Raw genomic sequence first — 24,141 nt, forward strand, 5'->3', positions numbered from 1 at the left:
TAGTCACTTTAGTAGAACACAGACTGTTTGTGACACGTGAGGGAGCTGGAGTTTTTCGCCCCCAACGTTCCCTTATGATCAATTGATTAGTATGGTTCACTTATAGGCCTACACAATGGAAGATGTAACAAGTACACTTTGCATTGTATAAAAGATGGATGTAGGGAGAACTAAAACGTGTGTTAGCAAAGAAGTATTACAAACTAACTGCTGACAAACTATCGGTCACACACCATTGGATTTCTAATGCAATCATACTGTATCAAAACCGCCGCACCACAACAGGGAATCGACTTAGTCTGAGACTTGCCATGCTTATCTGAACCTATTCATTCCAGACTTATTGTCAAAACAAGTTGACGGCTAAGCGTATAATTGATTTAGTCTCAGCGTCTTTTTCTTGAAAAAATATTAATGAGGCCACAGTATTGCTGGCAGAAGGCTGAAGAAACTTTGATTGAGAAGCCGCACCATTTAAATGAAATGGTGATCATGGTGCAGTATTATTATAGGGCTGTGTATAATGGTTCTGCCTGAGATAAAAGCCTTTGTGTACAGGGACACAGGAGAAAAGAGTTGGTGGAGTCGAGAGTAAGAGGCAAATTGGGGTGGACTTGTTTTAGAATTGATAAACATGTGTGTGCGTGTGTGTGCGCGTGTGTGTGCGTGTGCACGTGTGTGTGTGCGCGTGTGTGTGTGCGTGCGTGTGTGTGTGTGTGTGTGTGTGCGGGCGTGTGAGTGTGCGTGCGTGTGTGTGTGTGTGTGTGTGTGAGTGTGCGTGCGTGTGTGTGTGTGCGGGCGTGTGAGTGTGCGTGCGTGTGTGTGTGTGTGTGCGCATTCAAACATCCACAGTTGATTCCCATGGAGAACAGCTGGAGTGTATCATTGTGGTCAGAGTTCAGGAGTTAAGGGTTTGCTGGCTTGGCCAGGAAGGATGCTTAACCCAGTTCCATCTCCAACACCAGTATCGTCTCCTCTAGTGAACGTGACTCTGGCTCCTCAGCAGTATTCAGTCTACCTGCTGTTTACTGTTTGTTCTGGCAGTCACGGTTCCCCCTGTCCAGATTTCCAGCAGACTCTCTGCAGGTTGCCTGGCGTAGCATAGCTACAGGCCAGGCCAGTTCAGCCAGTCTATCCATCTCCAGTGCAATTAGATTTATTCTTGAGGACTAACAGCAGTTCTGGACAGGCAATCTGGTGCTGGCTTTGACCGTTTCAGTGTGTTAGATTCACTTACTATGTTTTCTGTTATTGACTGCCTGTGAAATGTGTTAATTCATAGTAATAGTACATCCATGACAGAGAACATGGGTATAGTTTTACCCTAGGTTCTCCTAGCTGTATCCAGCTACTGTACATGGGTCACAGGGGTTTGAAATGATTGTTTGGGAGACTCCAACAGGAAATAAGATCAATGATCTGAGGAGGAGCAGAGGGAGGAGAACATAATAGCTCAAGCCCTGACCGAAAACCCAAACTAACAGCTCTCTCTTCTCTACCTCCCTTCCCCTCCATATCCCCTCCCCCTCTCTCCATCCTCACAGCCATCCCACCGGAGTTTGGAGCCTCTCCTTCCTTCACACAGTTTACATTCCCACAGCTTACGGCGGTTGCCCAACTACCAGCCCATCCACATCAGCCACCCCATGCCTGTCTCCCTGAGTGTGGGACAGCAACCTCTGCCGCCAGTCCCACCCCACCACAGGGCCCTGCCGGCCCACACTGCCCTCTCCCCACCGCGGGCACCACCCTGCCACAGCCTGCCCAGACAGCAGCCCTACAGGATGGACCAGGTTAGTAGTCACTGTTCTGCCATGCCATCCGCTATGAATACAAATATCCAATGTATTTTCTGTAGGGCTGCACAATTAATCGAATGCACAACGAAATCGCAATATTGACATGTGCAATATCCATATCTCAAGAGATTCATATCACATGCAATACTTTGAAATGTCACTCAGCTGCGTGTAATGTTTGTTTTTATAGTTTACTCATTCAAGTAGCGCAGTTCTTCCTCCTCGCTGTTAGATTTGCTATAAGTTTAGATGCTGTTCTGTTAGGTCAAATGCAGTCAACAGATTGTTCCAAACAAGAAAGACACTGCTTTCCACTTTGCTTTTTAATATAAATCATTCTATTTCTAGGATTCCATCAGTTCACCCAAGTGTTTTGATCTATATCGCAAGTAAAATCGCAATCGCAATATTTTGTAAAAGAATTGCAATTACATTTTTTGCCCATATCATGCTGCCCTAATTCCCCTTTTGGGGATTTCTTTGGAAATTGATCTTGCTGGAAACAACATAGTAAAAAGTAGATTTATTAATTCACACAATCCATAACATTTGAAGAACATAAATTCAACAAGGGCAATCGGAAATACGTATTCCCTCACTCACTTATTGAAAACACCTGCCTTGGGTCCCAATAAACATATTATTACACAATGGATAAGTTATGGACCATGCATACTAAATAGTGTAACTATAACCACTGGAAGGCATAGCTAAATAACTTAAATTAATGTGTTTGCTCAACTTGTCTCATATGTTCATTCAGCTAGAAGTTATTATTTGAGAAAATAAAGGCTTAACTCAAAAAGGCTGTGCAACTGGTTATACACAAACACACACACAGTGCTTTTAACATACAATGTTTTCAACTGACATATTTGACACCCGTTAGCATACAGTACATGAATACATTGTGCATGTCCATTTATACAGTAACTTTTATTCAACATGTCCTCTCAACGTTTTGGTTCACAGCATTCCGATCTTCCTGCCATAATGTCTGTGTCTATTATCAGTTCATCTGACTAGTTTCTCATCCTGGATTTAATTGACTTATTTCAGCAATGTAAGGGTTTTCTGTGTAGTTGTCTAATGTTGGTGGGGCATATTTACTCTGTTTTAATTTTACTCCTTAATCACTATGATATATTTTTTAAAAAGTGTACTTGATTGTACTTTTAACAGAGCTGAGATTTACTTTGAAGTGCAAAGTGTAGTAATACAGGTGAAATCAGTTATTGACACAGACATGGTGGCGTAGCAGGAAGATCGGTATGCTGTGATCCTAGAGGTTGTGAGTTCAAATCCTAGGTGAGGACATGTTGAATACTGTTTGTGGGTGTGTAACTAGTTCCACAGCCTTTTTAGTTTAGATGGCCAAATAAAATGTTTTTTTGTTGAAGGAACATTTGAGACTAGTTGAGCAAACACATCATTTTAAGTTGCCTGAATTTTTGCTTAAGTTTTCTCAAGTTGGCGCTAAGTCTGGGCCAACAACATTTTTTTTAAAGTTCAGGTAACACTTGAGTAGTTGAGTAAACAAACAAATGCTGTGGAACCAGTTACAAACAACTAGATTTTTTTCCCCCGTGTGCACTTTATCCTTTAAGTTGTTCTCCACAAATCCTGTTTTGTGCTGAGCCAGCAGGGCTGTGTCTAGAGTATGTAAATCAATCTGTCTGCACAGGGCTCACGCAGGCAGGTGATCTGTATGCGTAGAGCACCATGTCAGATGTCCATGGCTTTATGAGGTGCAGAGTGCACTGGCAGATGCACGTCATTGTAAGAAAAAAAGGAAGACATTAACTTTGAGATGTTACTATTCTCTCTGGTGTATAAAGCACATAACTACTCCCAGATGTAAGGGAAGAGCATGTACGAGATGGAGAGAGACAGATATAGATCCAATGCATCCCCTTCTCCTGAGAAAGTCTCTGTTGAGGTGTGGCAACAGATGGATCACATATGTGAGAATGGAGTGTGTAGCAGCCTAGCATAGTTCAGTTCCCCATGGTAAAAACAAACACAACAAACAAGGACGGTATATGTATGTTGTGGTTTTTTCTACAATTGAAAGGCAACTTTGGGTCCTTGAAAAGCGCTACATACAGTGCCTTCGGAAAGTATTCCCACCGCTTGACTTTTTTACACATTTTATTACGTTTATTACATTAATCCTCAGCAATATACACACAATACCCCATAATGACAAAGCGAAAACAGGTTTTTAGAAATGCCTTATTTACATAAGTATTCAAACCCTTTGCTGAGGTGCATCCTGCTTCCATTGATCATCCTTGAGATGTTTCTACAACTTGATTGGTCCTACAGTTGACAGTGCATGTCAGCGCAAAAAAGCCATGAGATCAAAGTAATTGTCCATAGAGCTCCGAGACAGGATTGTGCCGAGGCACAGATCTGGGGAAGGGTACCAAAAAAATTATGCAGCATTGAAAGTCCCCAAGAACACAGTGGCCTCCATCATTCTTAAATGGAAGAAGTTTGGAACCACCAAGACTCTTCCTAGAGCTGGCCGTCCAGCCAAACTGAGCAATCGGGGGACAAGGGCCTTGGTCAGGGAGGTGACCAAGAACCCGATGGTCACTCTGATAGAGTTCCTCTGTGGAGATGGGAGAACCTTCCAGAAGGACAACCATCTCTGCAGCACTCCATCAATCAGGCCTTTATGGTAGAGTGGGCAGATGGAAGCCACTCCTCAGTAAAAGGCACATGACAGCCCACTTGGCTGTCAAAAGGCACCTAAAGACTCTCAGACCATGAGAAACAAGATTCTCTGGTCTGATGAAACCAAGATGGAACTCTTATGCCTGAATGCCAAGCATCACGTCTGAAGGAAACCTGGCACCATCCCTATGGTAAAGCATGTTGGTGGCAGCATCATGCTGATGGGATGTTTTTCAGTGGCAGAGACTGGGAGACTTGTCAGGATCGAGGCAGCGATGAAAGGAGTAAAGTACAGAGAGGTCCTTGATGAAAACTTGCTCCAGTCAGGACCTCATACTGATGCGAAGGTTCACCTTCCAACAGGACAACGACCCTAAGCACACAGCCAAGACAACGCAGGAGTGGCTTCAGAACAAGTCTCTGAATTTCCTTGAGTGGCCCAGCCAGAGCCCGGACTTGAACCCGATCAAACATCTCTGGAGACACCATAAAATAGCTGTGCAGCAACGCTCCCCATCCAACGTGACAGCGCTTGAGAGGATCTGCAAAGAAGAATGGGAGAAACTCCCCAAATACAGGTGTGCCAAGCTTGTAGTGTCATACTCAAGAAGACTTGAGGCTGTAATCACTGGCAAAGGTGCTTCAACAAAGTACTGAGTAAAGGGTCTGAATACTTATTTAAATGTTATATTTCATCGTTTTTTTTAAATAAATTAGCAAAAATAAAAAATAAAAAATGTTTTTGCTTTGTCATTATGGGATATTGTGTGTAAATCGATGAGGGGAAAAAACAATTTAATACATTTTAGAATAAGGCTGTAACCTAATAAAATGTGGAAAAAGTCAAGGGGTCTGAATACTTTCCGAAGGCACTGTAAGTCCCATTTATCATTACTATTATTATTATTATTATTACTCAGGCTCTCTTGTACATATTTATCTTTGAAACAAAACTTTAAAAATGATGAAATTCAAACTCGTGAGCTGTATATTTATGTAGTACCTACAACCCAAATGTCCACTATGCTATCTAACTGCCCTAGGGTTGTCAGCATGGTCTAAATCAGGTTTCACAGTTCAGGCAAAAAGATACATCTTGACTTAGGAGATCTGCTGAGGGGCACAGTTGGTGTTGAATGTGGGGGTCCATATTATGTTATATGGTGTCCAAGGTGACGTCTCATCTACATAGACTCCTGCAGTAGTGGAGTATCTGGTCCAGCACTACCCCCGCTGTGTGGGATTCATTCTCCATCTACCCACCACAGAGAGGTTGACACACAACACTTGAGGTATTAGATGCCCTTAACAACAGATCTAGTATCAGATTACCCTACCCCTTAACTATCAGAGAAAGGAAAACCTATCTGATGCAGGATGAGTGGTTAGAGGCACTTCTACTTACTGGGAGCCACACCAGGCTGGAGAGAAGGCTTCAATCTGATTAGTTCTTTATTTCAACCTCTGTGGCGCCTCTGGTTTAACTGCATCAGGAGACGATTCAGCTGCCATCCCCAGGAGGTGATCTTATTCTTTGAGTTTAGCGTTTCGAAAGGCAAATTGAAGCAACAAACAGACCGCTGTTTCACAAGAAGTGGTCTCCACTGTTTGTCCTAATACAATTTAACTGAGTCCAAGTCACAAGATGTGGTTTAAGCTACAAAACATTAACACTAGTACTGTAGACTCAGTCAAATGTGTTTTTGTGGGGGCAGTCATATCTGGTCTAAGAGCTTGATCGACTACAACAGAGTAGCCACTAATGATGACATCACTGGGGATGGCCATTCATAACTGATTTGTTAAATGACACGTCATGTCTTCAGGTGCTGTTACAACCCCACTTCTCTACCTACCACACTATGCCATGCCTACCTACCGCTGCCATGTATGCATGGTCAAACCACTCACATAATGGAATAATAATCTTTCACATCAGGGGGTCACAGTTATTCAAGCATGGTTGATGTAAATCACCTTCTTGCTGATGTGTGAAACATTACAGAGCTGGAAGTCCCAACAAAGTCATCTAGTCCAGGACACACTTTCCGCCCTTGAAGGACAAGCTCATATTTGTTATATAAATGGCATGTTATGGAAGATTCCAGACACTTTTTGGACGATTTCACTTGGTTTCGAGAAACAGACCCCAACCAGCGATATACCTCCTAATGCCCATTCTGCAGTGCCAGGGCACGGATAAAAAGAAAAGCTCCAAAAACACCAAGTATAGTGATGTAGGCCATCAGATGTTGTACACATGAAATTGTGTCATTACGAACTTTATCTTCAATGTTACATTCCATTTTGTCAGACTCCAGCGATACTTTTCCATGTGCGAGCATGGGCATGCTTTCTCGTTCCTATCGTGGTGATATGGAACGATGCTGAGACCTCGATTTTTCACTTTGAACAAAAAACAGTGATTGCAAAGTTAAACAAACCCTACAACTCTATGCACATATCTATGTTAAAAACACAAAGTTTGGTAACAGAATGACGGCTCAAACAGCACAAACCGTCATTCTGTTACCACACTGCATCTGCATTGTTCTTCAAGTAAATGTGTTTTTGTAAAATGTTCAGTGGAAATTGTTCAAAGTCATCCTTGTGCATACAGGTGTATGGTTTGTTTAACTTTGCAATCATAGTTTTTCTTTACATTTTAAAGTGATATATTGGAGTCTTGGCATCATTCTGTTACTGTAGAATTGCCTTTAACACTTCATTCTGTTCTCTAAATCCTTTGAATTTGGGTGTTTGCTGTAACTTGGCACATATTTGTGAGTATTGCTCAAGGTTTGTTCCTTTCCTCCTACAAACTGTGCAGAGCAGCTGGGATGCTGCTAGCAGATGTTTGCCATTACCTCGCCCTCCCCATTTTAGATTAGTAACACATGATGGCACCTCATTTAGATAACCTTCCAGAGAGAGTTGCTACGGAGGTGGTGGCTACAGAACAGACAGATACATTATTCTGGTGGCACTCTATAACACAGTGCCCTCTAGTGAGGTTTCTGTGCCAACACTACTTTTCAACTTCTGGTTTGTCGTTCCTAGGACCGTGAGAAGCCCAGTCCGCCCCTGAAGCCCCTGCCTGCAGACCCTCTGGACAGGCGTGCTTGGGTGGAAAGCAGCACCTCGGTGGTGGGGTTCCGCCTCCCTGGACCCGTACCTATCCCCATCCCCACCTTGCCCAGGCCCCTGCTCACCATCCCACAACCAAACAGGTCTGTGCTATGGTGGGCTGGCTGGCAAAAAGTTAATAGCTATATACTGTATGAATGAAAAATGTATGACATTTTTTTAAGTCTTTGCTCTGCATGTTTTTTTTTCTCCCTTTTCAGACCTGCACCCATACAATCCCTGAGACTGCCTAAGACTCATCATTTCGACCGCTGATCACAAAGAAATGGAGACGGAATAGCGGGGAGCTCTATGGATGGAGACCCATATTTGCACTACAAGACTCCACCAGACCTTTGCAACTTTGAAAGGGTCTCAGAGTTTTAGGAAAAGGGGACTGACTTCAAACATTGGTGCTGTGCCTCTGAAAGGTGCTTTTGTTGTCCTCGCTCAGGTACAAATGAACTATTTAATGACTATACCTTGTAACTCACTAAGCAGCAGTGTTAGGGACTGGGAGTTTATGTTCAGTTTGTCATTAATAAGAACTGCTTTCACATTCCAAGGCATCCACTCACTTCATAATCTGCAACAGTGTCAGACTGACATGTTGGACGTGTCAATTGAGGTGTGTTTCGACCACAGGCGGTTGGTTGGTGGCACCTTAATTGAGGAGGACGGGCTTGTGGTAATGGCTGGAGCAGATTAAGTAGAATGGTATCAAATACATCAAACACATGGTTTCCATGTGTTTAATGCCATTCCATTTGCTCTGTTCCAGTCATTATTATGAGCCGTCTTCTCCTCAGCAGCCTCCACTGGTTTCAACTAATCCAATTCGGTGAAAAAGCAAGGGAATTGTTCAGAATAGACACGTACTTGAGAATTGACATTTTGGATTATTGTTCGATCTTTGTATTCATACATGTTCTACATACATGATCTTTATTCATATGTACCCTAATATGAGTTCATTGACAGGTTATTGGATCCAAGTCTAGAACTACAGTACCACAGAGAAAAGTATCTCTGACCTTGACGTTTTTCTCCGCTGGCGAACTTGAACACGTTTACAAACTTACAAATGATTTTGGGCTCTTACATGCCCTTAATAGTTCATGGTGTGACCACAGACTTGAAGGATATGCTGTAGTCACCGCTTTCATAAATACTCAACTCTCTTACACACAGTTTGGAGTATTTGCTGGCAGTTGTGCAATACGTAATGCTCCCAGCGGGGCCAGGAGAGTCTAAAATGAGCTGACACTGCTGGGTTCCAGAGAATTACAGCAACAGCAAAAAATGCAACATAACCGGCCTAGTGGAGGACCGTGCTACACTTCAACTCACTTGATGCTGTGGTGTTAGATGCACTATTGTAAAGTGGTTGTTCCACTGGATATCATAAGGTGAATGCACCAATCTGTAAGTCGCTCTGGATAAGAGCGTCTGCTAAATGACTTAAATGTAATGTAATGTAAATGTGTCAAGATGACTTCAGTGTTGTGAACAGTCCAAACCCCACTTAGATGGTGTCCAGTGTTTTATTCATTTTTATCTTTTCAAAGTTTACTCAGACAAAAGTATGCCCAAGTGGTTTACTTTACGAGGTAATTGCCGGTACTTGACCTCATGGTTATCATTATTCATTTACTATTGGACCTCGGTCTCACACATTGGCACACAACTCTCCTTGAGGTTTTCAAGACAATTCCAATTCAGTTGAATTTGTCCTTTGAAATATTACAGTCTTACAGCAAATACATCCAATACCTGTACTGAATGTTCTTTTCCCTTTAAACTTTACTTTACTTTAATTTGTGGACTAAGTGACACAATTGATTTCCAATACATTAAAATGTTGTCCAAATTAAAGTAGAGACTGTGGGTACATAATGTCTTGGCCACAAAATGGTTCATTAAATATAGCTCTGATGGGTGCTGAGTAAGAGTGTTCATCATACTGCTCAGTCCTCTGGCATGGCACAGGGTGTGTGTGTGTGCGTGCATGCCTGCGTGTGTGTACGTTAGCAGCAAGCTTACCATATGAAGTTATGACCTCACTCTCATAACTACTTTTGTAAGGTTGTTTCAACAGGAGGGACTTTTTACATCGAAAAGTATTCAGTACAGCAGTAAACAGGGGCACATGTGGTTGCATTATTGTAGGTGTAAAACAAAATATCAAACCTGGTCTGCATTGTATTGTGATCACCAATATACTGTTGGGCTTTAATTAAATGGATGCATGTGTGTGTACTCATAATGCAGTGTATGTCTTGTCGCTCGATATTGTGGAATGCACTACTCGCTACTCATCAGACTTGCATTGCGTAGTTGCATTTACACTTTTAGTAATCACTGTATATGTTCCTTTTTACAGATCAACTGCTATCTGATGTCAGCATTTGTCAGATCTTCAGATCTATTCACTTGTAAAAGTTGCTTTCTACAAATGTACTGTATTTTTTGTTTCACTGTTACATTTTCAAATTAAAAGCCATTGTACAGTTAGTGTAAATATAGTATCTGGCAGCAATCATTATTTTATTTTACAAGAGCAGTGAGAACCACAAAGTGATGGTATCTCCTGTTCAATAAAACATTTTTTTTTTTTTTATTGAACTCCATTTGGAATGAGGATTATGGTAAAAGATTGGATTCTGGAGCAGTTGGAGTACTTGAACATTATTGCAGAGCCAAATAAATGAGATTTCTCTTATGCTGTTCATTTGATTTATTTGCATTTATTTTGCTGACTGTACAGGCGAATGTAGGCAGAAGACTTAACACAAACACATTATTACGAATAATAATACATGACTCATTGGCACAGCAATGTGAAATGTGTCTCCCTCTTGTAGGATAAGGTTTTATCAGACATCTGTACAGTAAAACGAAACTAAGTCAATCCTTTGTGTCTTGAGGCAATTCTTGATGGTTTATTATTTCATTTATTCATAAAAATCTCATACAGTATGTGTATAAATGTTTAGTTACGCAAAACAAATATCCAGATAAAAATGCAGGTTTAGTATACATACATACAATGTGTTAAAAAATAAGCAACAATAATAAAGCTATTAGAAATTATGAAAAAAATGATGCTGTCCAGCTAAGCCCTTTACTAATGGACTGTACCATCTCTGACTATACTCATCTGTCCTTCTAATAAACTGATGAAATTCTGTAGGGAAAAAATGATAAACAACACTTGCTCATATATTCACAATAACAGTAACATACTGTACTACGCAACAGTAATGTTTATGGAGAAAGCATTACCTCTCTCCCAAAGGCCTTTGCTATTTCAGCTGCCCAAACTGCAAAGACAAAAATATCAGTCAATTCCAAAATGATTTAAATTGCTCTAATCGAAACAGAACCCATGCTGTTACTTGTCATTACCTCGTTCTTCACATCGTGGTCGGCCCTGTCCAACAACAACTGCACCAGCAACTCATGGTGGTTCAACACTGCCACCTAGCAGACCGTTGTTGTATTGACTGCTTGCCTTGTCCTATGAACTTTCCTGTCCAATGTCCTATTTTCTAAGGAGTCTCGGTGAGTTTGCACTATGAGTAACCTCTTTAGCACAACAGAAGTTTGTGAAGAAGTGTTTGGAGTGTACAATAAGTGGCGTCTTCCCATCCTTGTCCTGGTGTTGACTTCAGCCCCGGCTCTGATGAGGAGAGAGGCCACCGCTGGGTTCCAGTGACCGCTGACACCCTCATCAAGGGAGTCCAGTCAGTAGGACACATTGTCTCTAACATCCAACTGAGACAACAATCAACATGCCTTTTAGTCTCAAAATTATAACTCACTTCCTTTAATTTTCCTTTTGGATAGTAGTGCACTTTACATTTACTGTAGAGAATAGAGTGTAGCTCGTAAATGCTGACACCAATCTCACCTCACAGCCATCCTGAATCATGTAGGCTATGACAGCAAGGTGTCCTCTGTCAGCTGCCCAGTGGAGGGGGGTACAGCCCCACCCCCATGTCCTGGGACTGCCACGTGGCCCCAAACATCTTCAGATACTTCACTATGTCCAGTTGGCCAGTTGAGTCCCGTGTGGCTCAGTTGGTAGAGCATGGCGCTTGCAACGCCAGGGTTGTGGGTTCATTCCCCACGGGGGGACCAGGATGAATATGTATGAACTTTCCAATTTGTAAGTTGCTCTGGATAAGAGCGTCTGCTAAATGACTTAAATGTTAAATGTTAAACTTGTCAGCATCTGACTGACATAGACACAGGAGATGGTAGAGGTCAATCACAAACCCATTTGTCATTTATTCACAACGTTTGTACTGCAAATGTGATATAATTGTACTCTATATGCAAAGGTAAGGTACAAAATACTGTATGTGTTTGCACACCTGTCTTTCCCACTACCGTTCTTCTTATTCATGTCTGCACCGTGTTCTACCAATTTGTGAACGAGCCTAAAAAAGAGAAATTCAAGTTCAGAGTAAAGCTTTCAGGCATAATGGTGACGTTCCACTATTATGAGACACCGGTGAGCAAGACTTTTACTGCAAGGTTTAACCTTGCAAAGACTGTCTGTGCAGCCACCTTGAGAGGAGTGAAACCATGTTTGTCATTGACGTTCACATTGACTGTCCTGGAGAGAAATAAAGCATGGCATTAACTATAAGAGTACCTATAGTCCATCTGCTCATTTCTCACCCAGACTGCAACACTCATCGCACTCATAGGTTCACCTGAATGACATTATACACAGTGCCAGTCAACATTATGGACACACCTACTCATTCAAGCGTTTTTCTTTATTTTTACTATTTTCTACATTGTAGAATAATAGTGAAGACATCAACACTATGAAATAACAAATGTGGAATCATGTAGTAACCAAAAAACGGTTTAACAAATTAAAATATAGTTTATAATTGAGATTCTTCAAAGAAGCTACCCTTTGCCTTGATGACAGCTTTGCACACTCTTGGCTAGCTAGCTAGCTGAAATTGGCCCTTTTATAAATTAGACATGGAGGAAGATAAGGATTTGGACTTTTGGTTTGACTTAGTTCTCCATACTGGCCAATGATTATAACAGCGATTCTGATCCAACCATTAATTCCAACATTGTGACCCTGGCCTGAGAGGATGGAAGTTCAATATGTAGCTAGATGTAGAAGGCTAATGTTAAATAGCTAACGCTGCCCATGAATGAAAGTTAGGCTAGCGAGCAAGCATTTCAGCCAGACAACAAAAAATTAAAGTGTGTACTGTATGACAGTGATAGACTGTTTCGTCAACATGAAAGAGAGGAGGAAAAAACAGAAATAATTTATTCACATAAGTATTCAGACCCTTTGCTATGAGACTCAAAAATGAGGTCAGGTGCATCCTGTTTCCAGTGATCATCCTTGAGATGTTTCTACAACTTGATTGGAGTCCACCTGTGGTAAATTCAATTGATTGAAAATGAGAGCCGCTCACTCTATGGGCTCAGATGCAATAATTTTATAAACTAATAACCAACGTTTTGACAGACAAGTTGTTTTCATAATGGTATAATGACAAACACTGCGGGTCACTAGTTTATATAGTTTCAAAGGACACACACACAGGTGTCTGTAATCATGGCCGGGGGTGGCTTGATATCATTGGTTGATTTACAGATATAAATATAACATATAAAAAACATGAATGGAAAGCATACAATCCATAGGTACAATTAGGCTACATACTAGGCCTATAAACATTTACAATGAATACCAAAATCATAATAATCACAAGAATGACTTCATATCAAAGTCCACATTGAGACCGAAGGGAGCAAGGGTCTTTAAATTAAATTGTCAAGGTCACCCCCTCTCCTAGAGTGGTTTGTGGTTTGCTTCCAAAAAGTGGTCTGCAACTGGGTACGTTGAGTTTTTGCACCTAAAGGTGCTACGATGCTCTGAGATTCGTACTTTTATTTCACACTTCTTTTTAGCCACATCATTTTTACCACAAGGACAAGTTATTACATAAATAACTCCCTTAGTGGAGCACGTAATAACACCAAAGGCTCTCCTTTTCTTTTTCAGGTGTTCTACTCAGCTAGCCAGCACCTCGCCTAAACAGGTGTTTCTTTTGCTTCCAATTTCAATTGATTAGACATGATTTGGAAAGGAACACACCTGTCTATATGTGACCTATTTCAAGAAACTAGCAGTATGTCGCGGGTCACTACTTCACACGAAAGCCATTTGAACGTAATCTTTGTTTTTAATCAAAGTGTGTTTTTGGGCAGAAATGCCTTCTGGAACATGTGAACTTTCATCTGCCTTAATAAGAAACTTGCAAGCCATCTGTCAAATAATATTGAATAATATTGTTAAATTACGAGGCTAGTTAGTTTAGCCACAGAAAACGTCAGCAACCTTCCCATTAGCCATGATTGGTTGAGATAATGAGTGGGCTAGACATGCCGAAAGATGAGTTCGGATTGGTCTGCCATATAGCTTACTTCTGTCTATTTAAGCTGGTTAATATGTGTAGATAATCCTGTCCAACACATCTTTTTTGATATATATTGCTTAGTAGAACTGCATAAGTGTTGCTCTTCACCTCCTGGAGGATCGAGTTTTGTAATCAGTGGAATTAGAGTAGGATAGCTAAGGAGATGGAGAAAACACCTCTCTGGATTACATCTTCAAATTAAGGGCAACCATTGCATTCGTGACAGGGAGAAGCATCCAACCATGATGTATACGGGTAAGATAGTCTAGTTAGCTACATTTTCAGATATTACATGTATCTAATTTTGACAGAAAGTGAGAGAAAGTGGTTTCATTTCAAGTTAAAGTGTACTGTTAGCTCGCTAGCTAACGTTACGTGCATGATCTTATTATTCGTATCTCAGAGCCATTTGCTTGGCTAGTTATAGCCTAATGTTAGCTAGCTAACGTTGAACCTGGTTGGTTAGCTACCTATATGGATGCTATGTATATGGCTACCTACATGGCTACCTATATGGATGGTACCTATATAGCTACCTATAAAGATGAGCAATGACCGGACGGCATAGGCATCTTACCTATGCCACTCGGTCATTGCTCATCCATATATTTTTATGTATATATTCTTACTCCATTCTTTTACTTAGATTGTGTGTATTAGGTAGTTGTTGTGGAATTGTTAGATTACTTGATAGATATTGCTGCACTGTCGGAACTAGAAGCACAAGTATTTCGCTAAACTCGCAATAACATCTGCTAACCATGTGCATGTGACCAATAGAATTTGATTTTATTTGACCTGCAGATTCATGCAGGGTAGTAACGTCATGAGTTGGGATTATGGTTCATTGTTTAGTTAGCTAAAAGACTCCACTATACAAGTATCGATTGCAAATGAATGTCACTTCGACAACTGTTGACAGACATAGCCGGTAAATTCGCTCTGGCTATCTACTCCGATATCAGACCACGGGTAAGATAGTAGCTACTAGCTACATTTTCAGATATTACACGTTTCTAATTTTGACATAAAGACTTTTATTTATTTTTTACATTTCTTATTTTTTTTATCCACTATGCAAGTGTCCATTTTAATAGAATGTCACTGCAACAACTGTTAGCCAGTTAGCTTGGGTGCTTGACTGCTATTGACAGTGCATGTCAGAGCAAAAACCAAGCCATGAAGTCGAAGGAATTGTCCGTAGAGCTCCGAGACAGGATTGTGTCGAGGCACAGATCTGGGGAAGGGTAGCAAAAAATGTCTGCAGCCTTGAAGATCCCCAAGAACACAGTGGCTTCTGTCATTCTTAAATGGAAGAAGTTTGGAACCTGCGAGACTCTTCCAAGAGCTGGCAGCCCAGCCAAACTGAGCAATTGGGGGAAAATAGCCTTGGTCAGGGAGGTTACCAGGGACCCGATGGTCACTCTGACAGAGCTCCAGAGTTCCTCTGTGGAGATGGGAGAACCTTCCAGAAGGACAACCATCTCTGCAGCACTCCACCAATCAGGCCTTTATGGTAGAGTGGCCAGACGGAAGCCACTCCTCAGTAAAAGGCAGATGACAGCCTGCTTGGAGTTTTCTAAAAGCACCTAAATGACTCTCAGAAACAAGATTAGATGGTCTGATGAAACCAAGATGGAACTCTTTGGATTCAATGCCAAGCGTCACGTCTGGAAGAAACCTGGCACTATCCCTACAGTGAAGCATGGTGGTGGCAGCATCATGCTGTGAGGATGTTCTTCAGTGGCAGGGACTGGGAGACTAGTCAGGGCGAGGAAAAGATGAACAGAGCAAAATACAGAGAAATCCTTGATGAAATCCTACTCCAAAGCGCTCGGGACCTCAGACTGGGGCGAAGGTTCACCTTCCAACAGGACAATGACCCTAAGCACATAGCCGAGAAAATGCAGGAGTGGCTTGTCTCTGGACAAGTCTCTGAATGTCCTTGAGTGGCCCAGCCAGAGCCCGGACTTGAACCTGATCTAACATCTCTAGAGAGACCTGAAAATAGCTGTGTAGCAATGCTCGCCAACCTGACAGAGCTTGAGAGGATCTGCAGAGAAGAGAGGGAGAAACTCCCCAAATACAGGTGTGCCAAGCTTGTAGCGTCATACCCAAGAAGACTTGTGGCTGTAATCACTGCCAAAGGTGCTTCAACAAAGTACTGAGTAAAGGGTCTGAATACTTACTGTATGTAAATGTAATATTTCAGTTTAAAAATGATATACATTTGAAATGTTTTCTAAAAAACAGTTTTTGCTTTGTCATTATGGGGTGTTGTGTGTAGATTGATGAGGGGAGGGACATTTAATCCATTTTAGAATAAGGCTGTAATGTAACAAATGTGGAAAAAGTCAAAGAGTCTGAATACTTTCCAAATGCACTGTATCACGGTCACAAGGCATATGAAATAACGGGTTATAAAGGTTGTAGGTTGTAATATGGCTTTTTTTTTCTGGCTTCCCCAGTGATTTTACCCATGCATCCCGTGGCGACCCGTCATTCAGGGCAGGTGGGGCTTGCCTGTTTTGCATGTTATTTTGCCATTAATACGTGTCGCATATCAGTTTGCAAACAATGTAAAAAAATATATATGTCATTGAGTTAATAAAGCCGCATACAAACATGGTCTCTTTTTTGTTTTCTTGAGTAAGGCAGCTCCAAAATGCAGGTGTTTCAGCCTAGCTCAGTGCTTTCTGTGGTGGTGGGATAAGCCAGCAGAAAATATGGAGCGTTGCGCCGTGATTGGCTCAGTGTTCTGTCAGTCATGAGGACACTACGTCACCACCAAGTCTAAGGGGAGACCTCAAAAATTCTAGCCCCTTGGGTGGCGCCATAGAGTTACATTAGAAATGCCGATCCAAGAAGGCTCAAGGTCATTGGCCACAGTTAAAATTATGTCAAATCAGTTATATGTACAGTAGATTTGATTGGACTGATCATGTCAACATCATACTTTCAAAATCTTGGCTTGCAGTCATCATCATGAATCAAGTCGACAAAAATCAACAACAACAAAAAATCTGCTAATATCACCACTGCATTAAAAAAAATATATACACTGCTCAAAAAAATAAAGGGAACACTAAAATAACACATCCTAGATCTGAATGAATGAAATATTCTTATTAAATACTTTTTTCTTTACATAGTTGAATGTGCTGACAACAAAATCACACAAAAATGATCAATGGAAATCAAATTTATCAACCCATGGAGGTCTGGATTTGGAGTCACACTCAAAATTAAAGTGGAAAACTACAGGCTGATCCAACTTTGATGTAATGTCCTTAAAACAAGTCAAAATGAGGCTCAGTAGTGTGTGTGGCCTCCACGTGCCTGTATGACCTCCCTACAACGCCTGGGCATGCTCCTGATTAGGTGGCGGATGGTCTCCTGAGGGATCTCCTCCCAGACCTGGACTAAAGCATCCGCCAACTACTGGACAGTCTGTGGTGCAACGTGGCGTTGGTGGATGGAGCGAGACATGATGTCCCAGATGTGCTCAATTGGATTCAGGTCTGGGGAACGGGCGGGCCAGTCCATAGCATCAATGCCTTCCTCTTGCAGGAACTGCTGACACACTCCAGCCACATGAGGTCTAGCATTGTCTTGCATTAGGAGGAACCCAGGGCCAACCGCACCAGCATATGGTCTCACAAGGGGTCTGAGGATCTCATCTCGGTACCTAATGGCAGTCAGGCTACCTCTGGCGAGCACATGGAGGGCTGTGCGGCCCCCAAAGAAATGCCACCCCACACCATGACTGAAACCACCGCCAAACCGGTCATGCTGGAGGATGTTGCAGGCAGCAGAACGTTCTCCATGGCGTCTCCGGACTCTGTCACGTCTGTCACATGTGCTCAGTGTGAACCTGCTTTCATCTGTGAAGAGCACAGGGCGCCAGTGGCGAATTTGCCAATCTTGGTGTTCTCTGGCAAATGCCAAACGTCCTGCACGGTGTTGGGCTGTAAGCACAACCCCCACCTGTGGACGTCGGGCCCTCATACCACCCTCATGGAGTCTGTTTCTGACCTTTTGAGCAGACACATTCACATTTGTGGCCTGCTGGAGGTCATTTTGCAGGGCTCTGGCAGTGCTCCTCCTGCTCCTCCTTGCACAAAGGCGGAGGTAGCGGTCCTGCTGCTGGGTTGTTTCCCTCCTACGGCCTCCTCCACGTCTCCTGATGTACTGGCCTGTCTCCTGGTAGCGCCTCCATGCTCTGGACACTACGCTGACAGACACAGCAAACCTTCTTGCCACAGCTCGCATTGATGTGCCATCCTGGATGAGCTGCACTACCTGAGCCACTTGTGTGGGTTGTAGACTCCGTCTCATGCTACCACTAGAGTGAAAGCACAGCCAGCATTCAAAAGTGACCAAAACATCAGCCAGGAAGCATAGGAACTGAGAAGTGGTCTGTGGTCACCACCTGCAGAACCACTCCTTTATTGGGGGTGTCTTGCTAATTGCCTATAATTTCCACCTGTTGTCTATTCCATTTGCACAACAGCATGTGAAATGCCATTCCATTTGCTCTGTTCCAGTCATTATTATGAGCCGTCTTCTCCTCAGCAGCCTCCACTGGTTTCAACTAATCCAATTCGGTGAAAAAGCAAGGGAATTGTTCAGAATAGACACGTACTTGAGAATTGACATTTTGGATTATTGTTCGATCTTTGTATTCATACATGATCTACATACATGATCTTTATTCATATGTACCCTAATATGAGTTCATTGACAGGTTATTGGATCCAAGTCTAGAACTACAGTACCACAGAGAAAAGTATCTCTGACCTTGACGTTTTTCTCCGCTGGCGAACTTGAACACGTTTACAAACTTACAAATGATTTTGGGCTCTTACATGCCCTTAATAGTTCATGGTGTGACCACAGACTTGAAGGATATGCTGTAGTCACCGCTTTCATAAATACTCAACTCTCTTACACACAGTTTGGAGTATTTGCTGGCAGTTGTGCAATACGTAATGCTCCCAGCGGGGCCAGGAGAGTCTAAAATGAGCTGACACTGCTGGGTTCCAGAGAATTACAGCAACAGCAAAAAATGCAACATAACCGGCCTAGTGGAGGACCGTGCTACACTTCAACTCACTTGATGCTGTGGTGTCAAGATGACTTCAGTGTTGTGAACAGTCCAAACCCCACTTAGATGGTGTCCAGTGTTTTATTCATTTTTATCTTTTCAAAGTTTACTCAGACAAAAGTATGCCCAAGTGGTTTACTTTACGAGGTAATTGCCGGTACTTGACCTCATGGTTATCATTATTCATTTACTATTGGACCTCGGTCTCACACATTGGCACACAACTCTCCTTGAGGTTTTCAAGACAATTCCAATTCAGTTGAATTTGTCCTTTGAAATATTACAGTCTTACAGCAAATACATCCAATACCTGTACTGAATGTTCTTTTCCCTTTAAACTTTACTTTACTTTAATTTGTGGACTAAGTGACACAATTGATTTCCAATACATTAAAATGTTGTCCAAATTAAAGTAGAGACTGTGGGTACATAATGTCTTGGCCACAAAATGGTTCATTAAATATAGCTCTGATGGGTGCTGAGTAAGAGTGTTCATCATACTGCTCAGTCCTCTGGCATGGCACAGGGTGTGTGTGTGTGCGTGCATGCCTGCGTGTGTGTACGTTAGCAGCAAGCTTACCATATGAAGTTATGACCTCACTCTCATAACTACTTTTGTAAGGTTGTTTCAACAGGAGGGACTTTTTACATCGAAAAGTATTCAGTACAGCAGTAAACAGGGGCACATGTGGTTGCATTATTGTAGGTGTAAAACAAAATATCAAACCTGGTCTGCATTGTATTGTGATCACCAATATACTGTTGGGCTTTAATTAAATGGATGCATGTGTGTGTACTCATAATGCAGTGTATGTCTTGTCGCTCGATATTGTGGAATGCACTACTCGCTACTCATCAGACTTGCATTGCGTAGTTGCATTTACACTTTTAGTAATCACTGTATATGTTCCTTTTTACAGATCAACTGCTATCTGATGTCAGCATTTGTCAGATCTTCAGATCTATTCACTTGTAAAAGTTGCTTTCTACAAATGTACTGTATTTTTTGTTTCACTGTTACATTTTCAAATTAAAAGCCATTGTACAGTTAGTGTAAATATAGTATCTGGCAGCAATCATTATTTTATTTTACAAGAGCAGTGAGAACCACAAAGTGATGGTATCTCCTGTTCAATAAAACATTTTTTTTTTTTTTTTATTGAACTCCATTTGGAATGAGGATTATGGTAAAAGATTGGATTCTGGAGCAGTTGGAGTACTTGAACATTATTGCAGAGCCAAATAAATGAGATTTCTCTTATGCTGTTCATTTGATTTATTTGCATTTATTTTGCTGACTGTACAGGCGAATGTAGGCAGAAGACTTAACACAAACACATTATTACGAATAATAATACATGACTCATTGGCACAGCAATGTGAAATGTGTCTCCCTCTTGTAGGATAAGGTTTTATCAGACATCTGTACAGTAAAACGAAACTAAGTCAATCCTTTGTGTCTTGAGGCAATTCTTGATGGTTTATTATTTCATTTATTCATAAAAATCTCATACAGTATGTGTATAAATGTTTAGTTACGCAAAACAAATATCCAGATAAAAATGCAGGTTTAGTATACATACATACAATGTGTAAAAAATAAGCAACAATAATAAAGCTATTAGAAATTATGAAAAAAATGATGCTGTCCAGCTAAGCCCTTTACTAATGGACTGTACCATCTCTGACTATACTCATCTGTCCTTCTAATAAACTGATGAAATTCTGTAGGGAAAAAATGATAAACAACACTTGCTCATATATTCACTATAACAGTAACATACTGTACAACGCAACAGTAATGTTTATGGAGAAAGCATTACCTCTCTCCCAAAGGCCTTTGCTATTTCAGCTGCCCAAACTGCAAAGACAAAAATATCAGTCAATTCCAAAATGATTTAAATTGCTCTAATCGAAACAGAACCCATGCTGTTACTTGTCATTACCTCGTTCTTCACATCGTGGTCGGCCCTGTCCAACAACAACTGCACCAGCAACTCATGGTGGTTCAACACTGCCACCTAGCAGACCGTTGTTGTATTGACTGCTTGCCTTGTCCTATGAACTTTCCTGTCCAATGTCCTATTTTCTAAGGAGTCTCGGTGAGTTTGCACTATGAGTAACCTCTTTAGCACAACAGAAGTTTGTGAAGAAGTGTTTGGAGTGTACAATAAGTGGCGTCTTCCCATCCTTGTCCTGGTGTTGACTTCAGCCCCGGCTCTGATGAGGAGAGAGGCCACCGCTGGGTTCCAGTGACCGCTGACACCCTCATCAAGGGAGTCCAGTCAGTAGGACACATTGTCTCTAACATCCAACTGAGACAACAATCAACATGCCTTTTAGTCTCAAAACTATAACTCACTTCCTTTAATTTTCCTTTTGGATAGTAGTGCACTTTACATTTACTGTAGAGAATAGAGTGTAGCTCGTAAATGCTGACACCAATCTCACCTCACAGCCATCCTGAATCATGTAGGCTATGACAGCAAGGTGTCCTCTGTCAGCTGCCCAGTGGAGGGGGGTACAGCCCCACCCCCATGTCCTGGGACTGCCACGTGGCCCCAAACATCTTCAGATACTTCACTATGTCCAGTTGGCCAGTTGAGTCCCGTGTGGCTCAGTTGGTAGAGCATGGCGCTTGCAACGCCAGGGTTGTGGGTTCATTCCCCACGGGGGGACCAGGATGAATATGTATGAACTTTCCAATTTGTAAGTCGCTCTGGATAAGAGCGTCTGCTAAATGACTTAAATGTTAAATGTTAAACTTGTCAGCATCTGACTGACATAGACACAGGAGATGGTAGAGGTCAATCACAAACCCATTTGTCATTTATTCACAACGTTTGTACTGCAAATGTGATATAATTGTACTCTATATGCAAAGGTAAGGTACAAAATACTGTATGTGTTTGCACACCTGTCTTTCCCACTACCGTTCTTCTTATTCATGTCTGCACCGTGTTCTACCAATTTGTGAACGAGCCTAAAAAAGAGAAATTCAAGTTCAGAGTAAAGCTTTCAGGCATAATGGTGACGTTCCACTATTATGAGACACCGGTGAGCAAGACTTTTACTGCAAGGTTTAACCTTGCAAAGACTGTCTGTGCAGCCACCTTGAGAGGAGTGAAACCATGTTTGTCATTGACGTTCACATTGACTGTCCTGGAGAGAAATAAAGCATGGCATTAACTATAAGAGTACCTATAGTCCATCTGCTCATTTCTCACCCAGACTGCAACACTCATCGCACTCATAGGTTCACCTGAATGACATTATACACAGTGCCAGTCAACATTATGGACACACCTACTCATTCAAGCGTTTTTCTTTATTTTTACTATTTTCTACATTGTAGAATAATAGTGAAGACATCAACACTATGAAATAACAAATGTGGAATCATGTAGTAACCAAAAAACGGTTTAACAAATTAAAATATAGTTTATAATTGAGATTCTTCAAAGAAGCTACCCTTTGCCTTGATGACAGCTTTGCACACTCTTGGCTAGCTAGCTAGCTGAAATTGGCCCTTTTATAAATTAGACATGGAGGAAGATAAGGATTTGGACTTTTGGTTTGACTTAGTTCTCCATACTGGCCAATGATTATAACAGCGATTCTGATCCAACCATTAATTCCAACATTGTGACCCTGGCCTGAGAGGATGGAAGTTCAATATGTAGCTAGATGTAGAAGGCTAATGTTAAATAGCTAACGCTGCCCATGAATGAAAGTTAGGCTAGCGAGCAAGCATTTCAGCCAGACAACAAAAAATTAAAGTGTGTACTGTATGACAGTGATAGACTGTTTCGTCAACATGAAAGAGAGGAGGAAAAAACAGAAATAATTTATTCACATAAGTATTCAGACCCTTTGCTATGAGACTCAAAAATGAGGTCAGGTGCATCCTGTTTCCAGTGATCATCCTTGAGATGTTTCTACAACTTGATTGGAGTCCACCTGTGGTAAATTCAATTGATTGAAAATGAGAGCCGCTCACTCTATGGGCTCAGATGCAATAATTTTATAAACTAATAACCAACGTTTTGACAGACAAGTTGTTTTCATAATGGTATAATGACAAACACTGCGGGTCACTAGTTTATATAGTTTCAAAGGACACACACACAGGTGTCTGTAATCATGGCCGGGGGTGGCTTGATATCATTGGTTGATTTACAGATATAAATATAACATATAAAAAACATGAATGGAAAGCATACAATCCATAGGTACAATTAGGCTACATACTAGGCCTATAAACATTTACAATGAATACCAAAATCATAATAATCACAAGAATGACTTCATATCAAAGTCCACATTGAGACCGAAGGGAGCAAGGGTCTTTAAATTAAATTGTCAAGGTCACCCCCTCTCCTAGAGTGGTTTGTGGTTTGCTTCCAAAAAGTGGTCTGCAACTGGGTACGTTGAGTTTTTGCACCTAAAGGTGCTACGATGCTCTGAGATTCGTACTTTTATTTCACACTTCTTTTTAGCCACATCATTTTTACCACAAGGACAAGTTATTACATAAATAACTCCCTTAGTGGAGCACGTAATAACACCAAAGGCTCTCCTTTTCTTTTTCAGGTGTTCTACTCAGCTAGCCAGCACCTCGCCTAAACAGGTGTTTCTTTTGCTTCCAATTTCAATTGATTAGACATGATTTGGAAAGGAACACACCTGTCTATATGTGACCTATTTCAAGAAACTAGCAGTATGTCGCGGGTCACTACTTCACACGAAAGCCATTTGAACGTAATCTTTGTTTTTAATCAAAGTGTGTTTTTGGGCAGAAATGCCTTCTGGAACATGTGAACTTTCATCTGCCTTAATAAGAAACTTGCAAGCCATCTGTCAAATAATATTGAATAATATTGTTAAATTACGAGGCTAGTTAGTTTAGCCACAGAAAACGTCAGCAACCTTCCCATTAGCCATGATTGGTTGAGAT

The 24,141-nt window shown here is 41.4% G+C and overlaps 1 protein-coding gene and 1 pseudogene across 2 annotated transcripts in view; one reads left to right on the plus strand and one right to left on the minus strand.

Moving 5' to 3' along the window:
* Nucleotides 1-10,329, plus strand: part of adam12b (ADAM metallopeptidase domain 12b) — a 150,727-nt gene extending 140,398 nt beyond the window's left edge. For both annotated transcript variants that reach the window (XM_071393235.1, XM_071393236.1), the window contains exons 21-23: nt 1,545-1,793; nt 7,542-7,711; nt 7,829-10,329. In XM_071393235.1, coding sequence (XP_071249336.1) covers nt 1,545-1,793; nt 7,542-7,711; nt 7,829-7,883 — 474 coding nt within the window. In that variant the 3' untranslated portion in view covers nt 7,884-10,329. The remainder of the gene's footprint in view (nt 1-1,544; nt 1,794-7,541; nt 7,712-7,828) is intronic.
* A 10,520-nt stretch (nt 10,330-20,849) lies between these two features.
* On the minus strand, nt 20,850-22,133 carry LOC139569821 (fibronectin type 3 and ankyrin repeat domains 1 protein-like; annotated as a pseudogene).
* Between the last annotated feature and the right edge of the window lie 2,008 nt (nt 22,134-24,141).

The sequence above is a fragment of the Salvelinus alpinus genome, chromosome 3 (genome assembly GCF_045679555.1).
Source record: "Salvelinus alpinus chromosome 3, SLU_Salpinus.1, whole genome shotgun sequence".
In the NCBI taxonomy this organism is placed as follows: Eukaryota; Metazoa; Chordata; class Actinopteri; order Salmoniformes; family Salmonidae; genus Salvelinus; species Salvelinus alpinus.